At 43.6% G+C, this 17,001-nt stretch overlaps 1 protein-coding gene across 1 annotated transcript in view; it reads left to right on the forward strand.

The window, feature by feature from the left end:
- Positions 1 to 17,001, forward strand: part of LOC148501328 (uncharacterized) — a gene marked incomplete at its 5' end in the record, with an annotated part of 127,417 nt that overhangs the window by 39,387 nt on the left and 71,029 nt on the right. Inside the window, 6 exon segments of the mRNA XM_088450671.1 lie at positions 1,632 to 1,726; positions 2,919 to 3,061; positions 4,185 to 4,300; positions 11,332 to 11,472; positions 13,791 to 13,988; positions 16,023 to 16,169. Coding sequence (XP_088306797.1) covers positions 1,632 to 1,726; positions 2,919 to 3,061; positions 4,185 to 4,300; positions 11,332 to 11,472; positions 13,791 to 13,988; positions 16,023 to 16,169 — 840 coding nt within the window.

Below are 17,001 nucleotides of genomic sequence, written 5' to 3' on the forward strand. Positions count from 1 at the left end.
GTGTCTGGTGATGTCTATGCGTTCCAGACTTCAGGCTGTAATTGCCTGCAAAGGATTTGCAACAAAGTATTAAAAAGTGAAAGTTAGATTTAGGATTGTATAGTTTGCCCCATTACTTTTGAGCCCTTAAAAAGTGGGAGGCACATATAGAAACCGTTGTAATTCCTACACCGTTCACCTGATTTGGATGTAATTACCCTCAAATTAAATCTGAAAGTCTGCAGTTAAAGCACATCTTGTTTGTTTCATTTCAAAGCCATTGTGGTGGTGAATAGAGGCCAAAATATGAAAATTCTGTCAATGTCCAAATATTTATGCACCTGACTGTATGTGGTGTTGTAGTTAGTATAATGTTACTAATTTGTTACAGATATCCAGAACACTGTTACATAGTATCAAAAGCTAAGCTGTACTTTTTCTAGTATCATACAGGAGCTAGTATTCTTCTGTTAAATCCCAAACATGTATAAACAGTCAAAGAAATACGCTTTGTATTTTGTGGTCTCAGGACCGCATTATTAGCGCTCTGTATCAGAGATAACTTTGTATATAATCTTGCAGCACGCAATATCAGAGCTACTGTATATAAGGTTAGTAGTTTACTGTTTCAGAACTAGGTCTAGTGACAGATTATCTTAATATATTCAATTGGCACTTTGTATCAGAGCTATGTTTGTCTAATTGTATTCTGTATAAGAGCTGAAGCCTGTATGGTCTTGCAGTCAAATGACTGTCAGGGGTATATTTACTAAAGTGCAGGTTTTTAGAATTGTAGAAACCCATAGCAAGCAATCAGATTCTACTTATCATTTATCTAGCACCTTCTAGAAGATAATAGCTAGAATCTGATTGGTTGCTATGGGCAACATCTCCACTTCCAAAAACCTGCACTTTAGTAAATATAGCCCCAGGGTTTAATTTTTCTTATAGTCATGCAATGCTCTTTCACAGAGCTACAAATTCCACTTAGGGCCGGATTCAATTAGAGGTGAAAAGCGTTCACTGATGGGAGGTTTTCACCACATACCCGCGTAATCGCCCTATTCAATTCCAGGACGTTTTTGCATGTGCGAAAACTCCACAGGCAAAAATAGGGGAAAAAATTTCTCCACCCAAAGGCAGGAGAAAAGATATGCAAAATCCCTATTTTGGGCTAAAAATGTGGGGACTTGGGGGGTCATTCAGACCCGCTCGTGAGCGTCAGGACGCTCGCAAGCGGGTCGATGTTCCCCCACTGCGCATGCGCACGACGGAGGGAGCTCCATTTTTAAGAACACTGGCCATCAATGCCCCTTCCACAAACGGCCATTTAGGGTGGACTGTGACTGCTGCCGCAGTTAGTGATCAACACATGCACAGTACAGATCCTGCGCATGCGCCAATCAATAAATATTGGAGTTGTGCTTAAAATCGGGTGTACGTACAACTCTGAAACAGGCCCTAGGAGCGATAACAAAAAGTGCATAACCTGTGTGTCATATGTCTCTGAGACACATGTAAGCAGGAGAGGGCATTGTAGTTACATAACATTACATCTACAAGTTACGTAACATTCACAGAGTGATATGAACCTTAATAGAGATCATTTTTACATCAGTCATCTTATGTTTCCTGTAATGATTTATATGTAGGAGCTGATTAGAATGGAAAATGTATTCAGCGCCCCACTGAGCAGATATTACACTGAAAATGCACGGATAGACATGAAACCTTATCTGCTTCCACAGTAAGTTTTTGAATGAATTGGTTGCTTTCACTAAAGTATTGTTCAATTAGCTTAATATAGATAGATAGATAGATAGATAGATAGATAGATAGATAGATAGATAGATAGATAGATAGATAGATATGTGTGTAAATGTTACAGGAGCTCATCAGGAGATTTTAGATAAAGTTGTAATTGGGAGGCAAGATTTTACCTATGCACTATCCACTGCCTCCAGGTAGGTCTGATATGGTTGGACAATAATAATATTGCCACCAACCAATCAGAGTTGATGGCAAGGCAGGCAGGTAACCAACGAGATGGCCTTGGCAACCTGTACGGTCTGCCCTCCATGACCCTCTCTGTGTGATGTCACCAGCTGTCAGGCTCTGGGCTGGCTCTGTGAAGTGACCGTTGTCAGTCAGCTGCTTGCTTGTGTTACATTTTTCAAACTAAGGGGTCTATTGGATAGAGATAAAATGAACGAAGATAAAGTACCAGCCAATCAGCTCCTGACTGCCATGTCACAGGCTGTGTTTGAAAAATGGCAGTTAGGAGCTGATTGGCTGGTACTTTATCTCCATCCAAGGCTTAGCAAAAAGACCCCACAGCCTGTAATGTGACAGTCAGTAGCTGATTAGTTGGATCTTTGGGATCTATTCATATACAAAATGAAATGGCTGTCGGTAATTACCACTATATATCGCATCATATCAATGCAATATTTAGTAGTGTTATGTAGCCATTCATGTATGCTCACCTATACGGAGAAGCAATGCTGAATCCAGGTCCACTGTTATTCTGTCTTCAGCTGCGGTCCTCTGAGATATTATGGTCTTTGCAAGCTGGAACTTTCTGCACTGTCGTCCTTTTGTGCATGTCGACCTTCTGCATGTCGACTAACTGGTATCAACCTATTGACTGTCAACCTTCTTACTGTCGATCCTTTATACCACATAGTAGACCTGGGTCCGGGCCTGGCAAGAAGACACCGGTTATTTTTTTGCATTTCATTTATACAGTAGTTCTCAAATGAATCTCTTGCTATGCTGTTTTATATACATTTAGGAAATTTGTACAGTAAATTAGGTTTAATTGTTCTTTAATGATTTGACATGCTATACAGGCAAGAACTATTACTATTATAAAGCCCAAGATCATGAATAATTTGTATGATGTGTAAATCTATACATTCAATCTGTTTTGTTTACAGAAAAAAATGTTTTAACAGCTGTGATTCCACGACCAAATGTGTTTTACATGTGAGATATGGTACCTCCTTCCAAGCCAGAGTGGAATATTTCGATGAGAAAGAATTACAGAATCAGCTGTATGAGCTGGTATCACTGGAAAATGGTAAGGACTTACGTGGCGATGTATCAAGCCATGGAGAGAGATAAAGTGGAGAGAGATAATGTACCAACCAATCAGCGCCTAACTGTCATTATTCAAACACAGCCTGTTAAATAATAGAAGCTGATTGGTTGGTACTTTAACTCTATCCACTTTATCTCCCCCATTGTTTCTTATTTTAAAGTAGGGATGTGCATCTTTCATTGACAAACATCATCATTCCTGGACAAAAGTGGGCTGAGTCAATTATATTGGTGTATATAGATAGATATAATGTACAGTATATAGCTTTATACAGAGGACACTCACAACAAAAATAGAAACAGTTCAGATGCCAGGATAAATTAGTAGTAAAGTCCAAAAAATATCTTCTCGACCTTTTTGTTACTGCTGGCAGTGTCGCGCTATGAGATCACTACAGTACTACACTCAATTTTTAAAGAAATAATCCATAAATTATGTGGATATGAGTAATTGTGTGCAGAGAATTTTTATTTTTTTAAATTTTTATTTATGAATATGGGTCAGGTCCGGATAAAGGCTTGTGGATCCCCGGGGCAGTCGAGCTGTGGGGACACACCAATAAAATTCCCAAACCCCTCTCCCAATGAAATTGACACCCCTTGCCCCACCATTATAATTGACAATCCCCCTGCCTGAGAGCCCACTTACTTTGGATGCACTGCCCGGCAGCGTTGCAGCGTATTAAATCATATCTGCGATGTTGCCAGGAACTGGCTTCACCAATAAAATTGACAATCCCCCTGCCTGAACACCCATGGTCCACCTGCCACTACTATGACCCTTACCTTGAATGCACTGCCCAGCAGCGACGCAGCATATTACATCATCTTTGCAACACTTACGAGATCTGGCTCCAGGCAACGACTTGATGTAATACACTACAACACTGCCAGGAAGTGGCCCAGGTCGGGGCAATACTGTATCTGCTGCATTGCGGGGGTACCCCAATGTGTGAGGGCCTTACCCCCCTCTAATATGACCCTGACATAGGAAGAAGCTCCTTTATTATTTCCTTTCAGAGAGTAAGACAAATAGATAAATTAATTCTCATAAAGACAAACTATCATGGAGAATGGTAGAATAATTGGAAGGATTTTTGCAGACTCAGAAGAAACAAGACCTGATATTGTGTATGCAGAAATGAAGGACAGATCCCGTCTATCGCTGAAGGCCAGATTTGCCTCTTTGACAGACAATTTTCCCACTGAATATGATGAGGTAATTTATCTATATTACTTACTTACAGATTGAAAAAAAGGTTTTCAGGCATTTTGCATTAAAATCACTTCTACAGTATTTCTTATGTGGTGTGTTGGATTAATCTATTGTGCCATTAATCTCTGTTCTATAGATCATAGACTGTTATACTAATTTTCAATATTCTTAAGGACTATTATGTGTCTGTAAACATGGGCTCAAAGAACCATGTGGGTGGCAACTACATCCTTGTTGGATGGTATGGGTCTCTGAATCATACACGGGTTACAGAATGGATGACAAGTATGTCATACACCTGCATAAATTACTGAAACTACTAAAATATGTTGTATTTGAAAATATCTTTGAAATTGCCTTATATATCCTTTTACTCAAACAGGGTTGGTGCAAGGGTTCTAGGTGCCGTAGGCAGGGGCAGAACTATGGGAGACAATGGAGGCGCCTGCCGCCGGGCTCCAGCACTGAAGGGGCACCTCCTCAATTGTCCACAACATATTCACCCTACTTAGGGCTGTAACTATGTACCTGGAGTGAACCGTCACGGCCGCCCAATATATGGCACCTCTTCCCGGCACCTGAGAAGCTGCCACCATACACTAGTGGAGAGCTCCATGTCAGACCATCAGTGGCCACCTTCATCTATCTGTAGACTGTCTGCATGCGAATTGCTACATTACAGTGTCAGCGGCTGTCACGGGAGGGGGCACCAAATTATAACTTGCCTCCGGGCGTCTGGGATGAACTTACGCCACTGGCCGTAGGCAAAGCTACACAATGCCACCCATGCTCCCCCAATACTTACAGCTCAAACCCTCACATACACACACCTTCCTGTCTCTGTATTGGCCCCTTAGTTGTACACAGTCACCTTCTGCCTGTGAAAAGATGTGTATGCGCACAAAACAATGCAAGTCACCTTTAAATACCACAGCCGTTCACCTCTAAGCATTCTGAAAAGAAGCTATAAAGTTACCTAACCATACTGTATATATTGTTTCCTTAACAGGTGCTACTTAACTTTAATAAGCACTTGTCCCATGTACTCAGACTCAAAGGGGACAATTCACTTAGGTGCAAGGGGACAAGCTGCCGTTGCAATAATGTAGAAACACTGACAACGCCAACTAAACCTGCCCCTTTGTTGGCCCGATCTCTGGGGTCGCTCCTATTTGAATTTACCCTTCATAGTGTTTTAAACCTCATATGCAAATTATAGTTTTTCTTTGCTAGTAACATTTTTCAATTTAATTGCAATATACTCAAATGCGGATTTTTACATAAAAGCTACAATATGAAGCCAGTGATACTGTCCCAAGGGTACATTTACTGTCCAGTGCTTGTCATAGCAATAATAAGATGGGGTTTTGTATTTAATATTATTACCCCTTTAAATTCAGCAACCAAAACCACTTAAAACAAGGCAAAAGCTCAATATCGTCCTAGGTCCCTCTACTTCCAACCAAAAAAGCAGCCCGTATTAGATTTACCAAGCTCTGGAATGTGAAGCTTGACCTGGCAGGTAACGCTATGAAGCTTATGGGCTACTCCATCACATATTTTTCAGAGAGAGAATCCCCAGATCTGCCCCCACTTACGCTTGTGCAAGCCTATAGTTGTGCATGTATAGTACAAACACTGGTTCTGAGCCTAGAAGCAAAGTGATAAGTATAAAATTTATAAAAATTCATACTGCATCAAAAAATAACATAGACATAAAATCATAGACCAAAAAAATTAAATAAAATAAAACATGAGTTTAAGATAAAATATTTCTCACTGCTGAATAAAACTGGACACGTTTCACAGCACCTGGCCACTTTCTCAAGCACTAAAAGTGTGAGGGGGAGATTTAATAAAGCTTGGAGAGAGATAAAATTGGAGATGAATAGACCCAACCAATCAGCTCCTAACTGTCACCTTACAGGCTGTGTTTGAAAAATGACAGTTAGGAGCGGATTGGTTGGTGCTATTTACCTCAATTGTATCTCCCTCCAAGCTTTATCTCCCCCTGAATCTTTTACTACTTGAGGAAGTAGCCAGGAGCAGTGAAATCAGGGCCGTCTCTTTGTATGGGCTTAATGGGTAGATGCCCAGGGGCCCCACAATTCTAAGGACCAAGCCCGGCCCATTTCCCCATGCCCAAACTCCCCATCCCCCGTAATTTGCAACCACCGTCGGCGCTTTCCCGTGCCCCCCCACCAAATAAAAGCTTGCAGCCGTTGGCCCAGCCGCCCCTCGCATCCACAGTGAGAGACATCTGAATCCTCCTATGCTGTTCCCAAGGGGCTTTGAGAGCTGGCCACCCAGGTGACTGATAACTACTTCCTCCGGTAGCCACAGCCCGCAGGTAAGGTGGCGCTTGCCTGCACTGCAAGCTACAATATCTAAATAAATGAAAACTAAGAGGGTAGAAATAGGGGGGAGATGGTGGAGTGAGATGGAATAGTGAATAGGGGTGAGTAATAGGGAGGGAGGGGAGATATTGGTGGAGATTGGTGATGTAGATACTGTAGGAAGGTGAATAGGGGTGAGTAATAGGGAGAAATATAGGAAGGCAGTGGAAGGATATGGGAAGATGAGTAGGGGGGGTAGGAATAGGGAGATATTGGAGGACTCGGATAAAACATGAAGGGAAATGGGAAATTGGTGGAATAGAGCAGAGCCAGCCCTACCCCATTTGGTGCCCTAGGCAAAATTTTTACTGGTGTCCCCTAACAACTTCCCAAAACAGGTGGCCCTCCTAGTGCCAGCCTACTTTATTCAATAGCAACCTGGGCCTAGTACCCAGGTCACTTACATCTTATAGGGCAATAACTCCCTCTAGGGCCTAATGCCCCCTATGTAGCCCGGGCCTTGCACTTGCCTATATGCCCACGGGCCTATTGCCTGACAATGCCCCCACGGGCCTAGTGCCCGACAACCCTGGTGGTCTAGGGAGGGGGTATATGGTAGGCCTCATGGAGGGCCTACCTGCTCCGTTGGAAGAGGTTGCGGGGGGGAGCTTCATTGGCACTTTTACTTTCCTCCCCCGCAGTCCTCTCCTGGCCAGTGGCGCCGCCCCTTCTTTGCTTCTTCCAGCCGGCGCCGCCTGTCTTCCTTCTTGATCATGGCGTCTTCTGGCCTCTTCCGCGGCCGCCGGAACTCTTGCCGCGATGACGCTCTCTTTGGGAGGTCTTCACTCCTCCCTCTCCGCTGCCGTACTGCCTTTTCCCGCTCAGCGGCATCTATCAGATGCAGGGGGGAGGGGCATGCAGTGCCAGTGGGGGGGAACTGCGGCAGAGCCCTGGAATGCCCCTAGGCATTCCAGTCGCCCCTAGGCATTTGCTTATTATGCCTATGCCTAGGGCCAGCTCTGGAATAGAGAAAGCAGAGACAATAGCTAGCAGCCTGGTGAATGACAGGTCCAAAACATATAGGTAAAATGCTAGCAGCTCCTACCTGACAATTTTAAATTACACCTACAGTATCTTTAGATAAGGAGAGATCAATCAATGTGTATTAATCTGGCCATCTCATGATTTGCTTAAATAACATCAAGTATCAAATCAAAAGGTTTACTTTTATTGATCGTTTACATTTTTATTCCCATGAATGTGTCGGTAGGGGCCTCAGGGTCCGATTCAGACCCATTCGCTAGATGCGTTCGCTCACCGATGCGTATGCAAATTTGGCCAAGTGACGGCAAGGCAGGCGATCGCACAGCAAAACATAAGCACGTCATCTCCAGGAAGTTTATGCAACCATCCGTACATCAGGTACCATCGGAAGTGAATGCAGTGCTTGAGGTTGACTATACCCTACCGCAAGCACTGCGAGCACTTCAGTGAAAACTTCAACCAGGTGAAGTGTATAATGACTCTGCCTGTTAATTATGCACACCTCTGAAACAGCGTTAAGATGCTCAGGCACGCCTGCGTTCGCACCTCCACTCCCCTATTGCTAGTGGCCTGCCCCTGTTACCACCCACAAACGGCTTGACCTGTCACTCATTCAGCTGGGCTGTCTATGCTGGGCGAGCGTAAGCTTCCCGATCACTCGGACTAGTGTGCGCATGCACACAGCGATGCGTGCGCATGCGCACATTGCAAAACATCGCTAGCTACGAGCGAACGCTTGCTAACGAACGGGTCTGAATCGGGCCCTCAGTGCTCTGTTAAGACAGCCCTGAGTGAAATTTGTCGTTATACCTATCCAAAATATTTGCTCTTATTCATAGACTTTATTTTTTTGGTCTATTTGATTTTACACCTATATGTTATTTTTTGATGCGGTATCATTTTTTTGTAATGTTACACTTAGCAGAATTCTGACTGTTATAATGAAAACTGTTTTTATTATATTAGCACGCTTCTCCAGGATAGAACAGAAATGTATTAGAAAATGCCATTTATTAATAAATAATTAATTTTAAACCTGTTTGGGTTATTCCTATGCTATAAACATCTGGTTATTTATTCCAAGCTTTCCAGTTCTATTTTATTAATCTGTGACTTCCTTATGGCTCCTCCCAGATACATGCATAAATAGGTGAGTAAGGGAATGCCTAGTCACAGTTCTGTGTCATAAATGCACATTTTATGTTTGTACCCTCCCAGCGCCGGAGAGTCCTCTTGTATGTAGTCTGGAACAGCACTTACCACCAGTAACATGAGCCCAGGCTGCCTCTCATACCCCTTTTCCACTGACCTCAAAATCCCGGGATATTGTAGGTGAGCACGCATGAACCTGGGTTTTTTGACAGTGGAAATGGGTCGTAGAAATGGGTATCCTGAGTCTTCCAATCTGGGTCCCGTTTCCAGCATGGCGAGATCGGTGCTTGGAGATGATGTCCTCTCCAAGCACCGCCTGAAAAAGTCCATTGCACATTGGTGCCGGAAAGAAACTGAGAATAACCCGGGTCGGTGCCACAGTGTGAAAGGGGCTGTCCCAGGCAGGTGCATTTCAGGAGAGGAGGGGCCCGTTTGCAGTCACGGGCTCCCTCCTCCCAGTCCAGCGGCCGGCAGGCAGGCCAGTGCTGCACTGATAGACTGTGGGCACTAGAGTGTGCCCAGAGTCTATAGTGCATGTGCAGGTCACTGGGAAAATGGCCACGGTGGCTGTACTACGCATGCGCAAAACGACAGGAAAATGGCAGCAGCTGCCATTTTGCAATTGTTTTTACAGCGTTGAAACAGGCACCCACGTGGGACTCCGGAGAGGTAAGTATAATATGGGTGCACCCATTATAAATACGCCCCTGGTCCCAGGTCTGACTCAGTTTTGAACCATGTTCCAAATCCTAATTCAGACCCGGGACTTTAATGTAATAGGGGTATTACTCACAGCATGCAGCTTCCTGTCCAGGCTAGCTCCTCATCTCATCTGGGAGGCGTAGCTTGTCTGAGCCTGGCTGAGAGTAGAGGGAGGGAAGAGGAGGAGATAACAGGGGATAGTACTCAGAGCCAGGGGCTGGTGCATAGTGACTGGTGGCACATGACATGTCAGTTCTGCAGCTGTGGCCAGTCCAAAAAGCAGGGGGAAAAGCAAAAGTTGCATCTGATAATATATTTATTTCAGAGATATACTTCATTTTAGTGTTAGACTGATGAAGTGGTACCCTCTAGGGCAGGCATGTCAATCTCAAAATACCAACCCGGCCGAATATTCAATGTCTTAAGAGTGTGTGGGCCGCAACATTAAAAAAGTCTTATATGCAATTTTGAAAGGTTTATTATTAATAAAAACCAATGCAGTGCCCCCTGTAGTAGTGGCCATTATGCAATGCCCCTATGCAGTGCCCCAGTAATGCTTCTTATGTAGTGCCCCCAGTAATGTCCCCAGTAGTGCCCCTTATGCAGAGCCCCCAGTAATGTCCCTAGTAGTGCCCCAGTAATGTCCCTAGTAGTGCCCCTTATGCAGTGCCCCAGTAATGCTTCTTATGTTGTGCCCCCAGTAATGTCCCCAGTAGTGCCCCTTATGCAGAGCTCCCAGTAATGCCCCTTATGCAGAGCCCCCAGTAATGCCCCTTATGCAGAGCCCCCAGTAATGTCCCTAGTAGTGCCCCCAGTAATGCCCCTAATGCAGAGCCCCCAGTAATCCCCCTTATGCAGATCCCCCAGTAATGTCTCTAGTAGTGCCCCCTGTAGTGACCCTTATGCAGTGCCCACAGTAATGCCCCTTATACAGAGCCCCCAGTAATGTCCCTAGTAGTGCCCCCTGTAGTGACCCTTATGCAGTGCCCACAGTAATGCCCCTTATACAGAGCCCCCAGTAATGTCCCTTATGCAGAGCCCCCAGTAATGTCCTTAGTAGTGCCCCTTATGCACTGCCCACAGTAATGCCCCTTATAAAGAGCCCCCAGTAATGCCCATTATGCAGAGCCCCCAGTAATGTCCTTAGTAGTGCCCCTTATGCAGAGCCCCCAGTAATGCCCCATATGCAGAGCCCCCCAGTAATGCCCCTTAAGCAGAGCCCCCCAGTAATGTCCTTAGTAGTGCCCCTTATGCAGAGCCCCCAGTAATGCCCCTTATGCAGAGCCCCCAGTAGTGATTTCGACGCCTATCATGCATCCCCTGCCGGGATTTCACAGTCGGGAAGTGCCGAACGCCGGCTTCTTCACTACATCCCCTGATATAGCGTCAGCATAATATATTGCACTTTACAATTGGGTATAAATACCGTAATAAAACAAGACTGGTATTTACAGACTGACTGGCAAGCTTACGACCTGTAGGATCACAGAAGTTAAACAAATATCCAAGGTAATGCCTACTTTTCTGAAAATGGGGGGAAAACAGTTCCTCCTTTATACTGTACTGGAGATCTGAGTATTCCTTGCATCACTGAATCAGATTTGTTTATGAATTGTAGTAGTCCTGTATTTTCTGCTACGTTAATCTGTCTGTTATCTGCTGATACCTGTTCTTGTGGGAATGCATTCCAGGATCTACCAAGAGACGAGGTGTACTCTGTTATAGATTCTGAGCATATTATACAGACCATGGATCATTTATAGTGAATGCAAGACTTAACTATGCTGTTGTTTTATGTAGGAAACATTACACAGTATTCTAAGGTCAATCACTTGTCCTGGAGACATTACCCTCAGTGACCAGGTGATGGCGTTTGCAGGAAGAACTGAGCTTTATGTTGGCAATGGAGTCAATCCAGCAAAAGATTCCCTGGCTCTTCAGGTATCATTTCACTTTGTTTTGACATTTCATATTTTTATACCTATAGGTTCATTTTATTAACTCTTTCCATGGATGTACAGTATGTGAAGGAAATAAGAAAATTATAGAGTTAATTTATGTATATGTACATGTGTTGAATACACTGCATCATGAGCATGCTTTGTATTACATATTATAGATTGTTTTACATTGTTTTATTTATTTTATTCTTTAGTAAGCCCTTTTACTGTAGAGCAGAATATGAGGTACATTAATTAATTTCATGATATGTCCAAAGCTAATGGTAGGACAATCATTCAGATATTGAACATTCTTTCCAATCAATGCAATAACAAAAAGCAAGCGTGAGCTGGCCACTTCCCATTTATTATTTATATGGCACCAACAAGTGTCTGTAGCCCCATTCTGGGGAAATTGCAATGATACTTACATACATACAAACATACAAACAATTCAGTGTAGTGAAACAATGAGATATATAGACAACTGACAGTAGGTAGCAGTAACCCCCAATGACCCAGTGCCCTGGGAATGATCTGAGTCACTGACTGTGGGTGCACTGGAGACAAAGATAGTGTATGGTGAGAACAAAAGGGCTGAGGGCCCTGCTCATGAGAGTTTACAGTCTACAGCATTGTGTTATGTACATGCTGGAGACAAGTTAGGCTCATTCTTAGTACTGAAGAGTTTATAGCATGGAGATTTTAGGTTTTTTTTTTTTTTATTACACATTTACGGATTTGTAGTGTATAATGCAGGGGTTCCCAACCACGGTCCTCAAGGCACACTAACAGTCCAGGTTTTAGGGGTAGTCATACTTGATCACAAGTGATTTAATTAGTACCTCAGTTATTTTGATTTAACCATCTGTGCACAATCATGGATATAACTAAAACCAGGACTGTTAGTGTGCCTTGAGGACCGAGGTTGGGAATCACTGGCATAATGGGTTAAAAAGTGCTAAAGTGTCTTTCACTATACAGAGCATAGTAATGATCCAGCAGTGACATGCTAGAGAAGGTACTGTACATAGCACAGCCATTGTCACAGCACAATGCCGTGATTTTCCACTAATGTGTTTTTTTGGTCTGCCCATAGCACAATCAGATGCAACTTGGTATATGTAGAGGCAGAAACATCTCTAAAGGTGCTTTGTATAAAACTGTAGACATTAACCTCTGACTACATTAATACTACCCATATCACCCCTTTAGCTCTTTTCTTTTGTCACTAAAAATACTTTTCTGTTTTGCCTCATTTATGTTTTAAATTAATTATTGGTCAGATTCAACTAGCTGTGTGGCTTACTGGCTAGCTGAAGCTCTGCCTGGAGATGGTCAATCACTGCTGCGACCCAAGAGGGTGCACTTCACATGGGCTGCGAGGAAAAACGCAGAATCTTCCCAGCTTTGTGAATTCTATGGTACACAGGGTCTCATTCAGACCCGCTCGCGAGCACTGTGCGCTCGCAAGCAGGTCGATGTTGCCCAAGTGTGCATGGGAACGACGGAGGCTGCTCCGTCGTGTGCATGCACGAGACCAGGCTAGCTACGAGGAATCAGTCGCTCCGGGTCTTGCACCAAAGGGGGCGTGCTGTCGATGTTGAGTGACAGCACACCCCCTTTAGTGGGTCTACCGCAAGAGTCACGTCGCAAGCCCGATGATCGCGATGGTCTTGACCATCGCGACCATCTTTTTGGCCACTCGCATAAGCTGTGGGTGGTCACCCACAGCTATGCGAGCGCCAAGGGGGCCGCTCCAATTTTAGGTAGGACGGCCCTGATTCAGAGCGAGCGCTCTTGTCAGAGCGTCCGGCTCTGAATCAGGCCCACAGTGAGCACTACTGGTATATACATAGAGACAATGTACTGTATATACCGCATCCTTAATCACATTGGGCCTGATTCTGAGTTGCGTGTATTGCTATCACAATTCCGGTGATCGGAAGTCCTATACATATATTGATTATATACTGTATGCTGTCTTACACATCTACAGTATGTGCAGGCCCCTCCCCCAATCCTCCAGCCGCAAGAGCAGCCATCATCACTAGTAACAGCGCTTACACCTCTATCACATGCTTGGTGCAGAAGATGTAACTGAAAAGGGATGTACTAGGCATAGGCACAACTCAGAATAGGTCCCAACTCTGATTACAAGCCCATGGGATGCTCCTTGTATGTGCAAATGCTCAGTCACCACCCAGGCATTTATATTCAGCCGTCAGTGAGAAGAGACTCAGTGCCTCTGTGATGTCAGCCATCAGTCTTAGCAATCAAACCTCTAACACGCTCTGTCTATATATTTATATTACATAGAAACTCCTGACCGAATATACGTCATTAATCGGAGGAGATACAGATACTATCATGAGACAAAAAGTAGCTGCACTGAAACGTATTGTAGTCTATGTGCCCAGCAGGCTGTTGTATGGTGGAACGGAAATTCTGGAAATGCCGGGAACAAATGAAAGTGATCCATTGGCGATGAGTTTTATACAGGATGCACTTGACACTGTAAGTTTTGATTCTTTACTCCCTTTACCAATGTACTAAACAATACTAAGACATTTTAATTCCATATATCTACTTTAAAAAACAACGCTGGTCTAAGCTTCATCATCATCATTGCTATTTATAGGGCGCCACAAAACCTTGCATTGCCGGACAGTTAGTATAACAACTTGTACAAAAATTAAAGCCAAACAAATGATTTGTCTTTTATGGTTGTAAAAAATGAAAAGTAGAAGAACTTCAACAAAATCACATATTGTGCACCAAATTGAAATGGAGATCCCTATCAGATGGAATAGGGCTTAAACATTCTTGATGGAGTATTCAAGTCAGTGGTGTAGCCAGCTTTTGACAGAAAGGGGGAGGGGGGGGCGAAGATGGCTGTCACCGTTCAGCCTTGTGCCCCCTGTGTCACTGCCATCCTCATGCCTCCTATGTCACTTCCAGCCTCGTGCCCCCTGTGGCACTTCCAGCCACATGACACGTATCACTCCCAGCCACGCAGACCCTGTCTCACTCCAGTTTAATGCCCCCTATCACCTCCAGCCTTGTGCTTTGTGTCACCATCAGCCTTGTGCCCCTTGTCCCTCTGTGTTATCTCCAGCCTCCTGTGTCACCTCCAATGTCCTGTGTCACTTCCAACCTTGTGCCCCCTGTGTCAATTTATGTTGACATGTCATTGGTTATGGCATGATAAAGGTTGACATGCTGCATGTCGACATTACTACCATGTCGACATTCTAATGTTGAGAAAATATACCACAACCACCATAAACACCCTTCAATTATTAGTTGACACTGTATGTTAAAGCCTGAATTGAAGCCTTCCTTTAACAGATATCTTTGTATTATGAATATCTAATAATCTTTATACCCAAATATCGCTATTTAGTGTTGCAAGTTGCACAAGAAATAATTGCTTTCCAGACTTTGAGTGTGGTTCCAAAGCACAAAAAGTTAGTATTACAATAAAAAAGTATTACGCGCTTTGATCTAAACAATGAGCGCAAAGGATTATTAAATACATAAGGTACAGTTGATACATATGCAAGCGCACCGGTCCCAGTTACAGTCATCAATCCAGAAGCCTGCGGTCATCCAAGAAGAATGACTACTGACTGGGACCGGGACATAGGCTATATACCCTGACAGATCATGATAACAACAATGTAGACAGACAAACATAATTCCATTGGTTCTTGCTTTTGGTCTTTGTAGTACGCTGTAGTTCATAGGACAGATCACTAGGGGTATGTCCCAATTCTCCAGATTACATTGTCTTTCTTATATCTGGAAATAAACAGTGAGTCAGTTTAGTACCAAACATGCCATGTCTATCATGTTGTATACCATTAATATCAAATACATACATTTTACATCATAATTAATTTTAATTTAAACCATAATGTGCCGGAACCTTTTATGAGTGCGTGTATATTTATGGTTATATGTAAGTATGCGTTGTGCTCCCACTGGTAGCATCTAGGAGTTCCAATAACTCCTAACCTTGCCAGCAGTTTCACTCCCCAACAGAACCACCGACCCCCACCATCCCGATCATCGCTGACGGGGAAAATATAGCACTTAGCCCACGAATGGGTGGGTTAGGTTTAGGGAGCCCCGGGGGGACTTAGGGTTAGACACCCCCCCTGGGGAAGGTTAGGGTTAGGCTTGGAAAAGGGGGAGGTTAGGGTTAGGCACCCCTAAGGGAAGGTTTGGTTCACTCCCAATTCCAATCTTACGGCACTTCCCTTGATCAAGAAGTATGTAAGTTGCTCCAAACCAATACCCTGGCATTTTGGTGCTGGCACCATCATGGACCACTAAGCGTGCACCAGGATTGCCTGATTTTAGACATGCCCACCACATATAATGCCTAGAAATAAGCTACTGTTTGCAAAAATGTGTAAAAAGCTATATGAGCAATGATTGATAGAGCCCTTAGAATTTATGAAAGCATGAACTTATGTCTTTTTATATAAATGAACAGAATGCAATTGAATGTACATTAACATCTCATTTGTATCCATCATTTAGGTCGATGTTGTATTTCTCATGTCAGAGTTTGGATTCAAGTTAGCTGGACAAGAAGTTAAAGACGCTCTGAGAAACAGCTGTTTCATAAAAAATTGGATAAAGGACCCTCAAGAGTATAAACTGATGTTTCTTACCTATTCAGAAAAGGTTTGCATTTTTTTAGGTGGATTTTCTTTAAAAACTGAGAGTAACAATAAATAATTACAATTGGCTCTAAAACTCCAATTTTCAGTAAAGCTTTACAGTCCATATTAAAACATTGCACAATGTATTAATAAAGCAGTTACTGGACAACATGAATTGGTTAGATCTGAAACAGCCTTTTTTCATTTAATAAAAAAAAGACATAGCATAAATATATATATACTATACTGTATGTATGTATGTATATATACACTGAAGTGGGAAAAGCCATGGGATAGATGGCTAGTAACATGTAGGTTCCCCTTTAGCCTGGCGAAGTGCAGTAACTTGATGTGGCATCAATTCCACAAGTTGACAAAAGACCTCTGGAGAGATGTTGAGACATGCTATCTGGATAGCTTACCACAGCTCCCTGATATTTATAGGTGGAGGATTTTGGGTGTGAATGGACCTCTCCACCACAATCCCATAAATGCTCATTGGAGTCATGTCTGGTGAAGGGGGTGTCAACACCATTTGTCGGAACTCCCCAGAGTGCTCCTCAAACCAATTCTGGACAACTTGGGACCGACGACACAGTACATTATCCTGCAGGAATATTGCCTCATTGTGGGGGTACATGAAGTCCATGTAGAGCTGCAAATAGTTATCAAGCCGTATCATCAGCCAGAAACAACTGGAACTGTGGCTCATCACACCACGCCACATGTTGCCAGTCTTCCAAAGTCCAATTAGCGACATCACAAGCCCAAGTGAGGTGCTGTGTCCGGTGTCATAGTGTTTACAGGGGCACTCTGCTGGGTCTTCTGCTTCCGTATCCCATGGAAGCTAAAGA

This window comes from Taudactylus pleione, unplaced genomic scaffold, assembly GCF_031769625.1.
Source record: "Taudactylus pleione unplaced genomic scaffold, aTauple2 ptg000520l, whole genome shotgun sequence".
Classification (NCBI taxonomy): domain Eukaryota; kingdom Metazoa; phylum Chordata; class Amphibia; order Anura; family Myobatrachidae; genus Taudactylus; species Taudactylus pleione.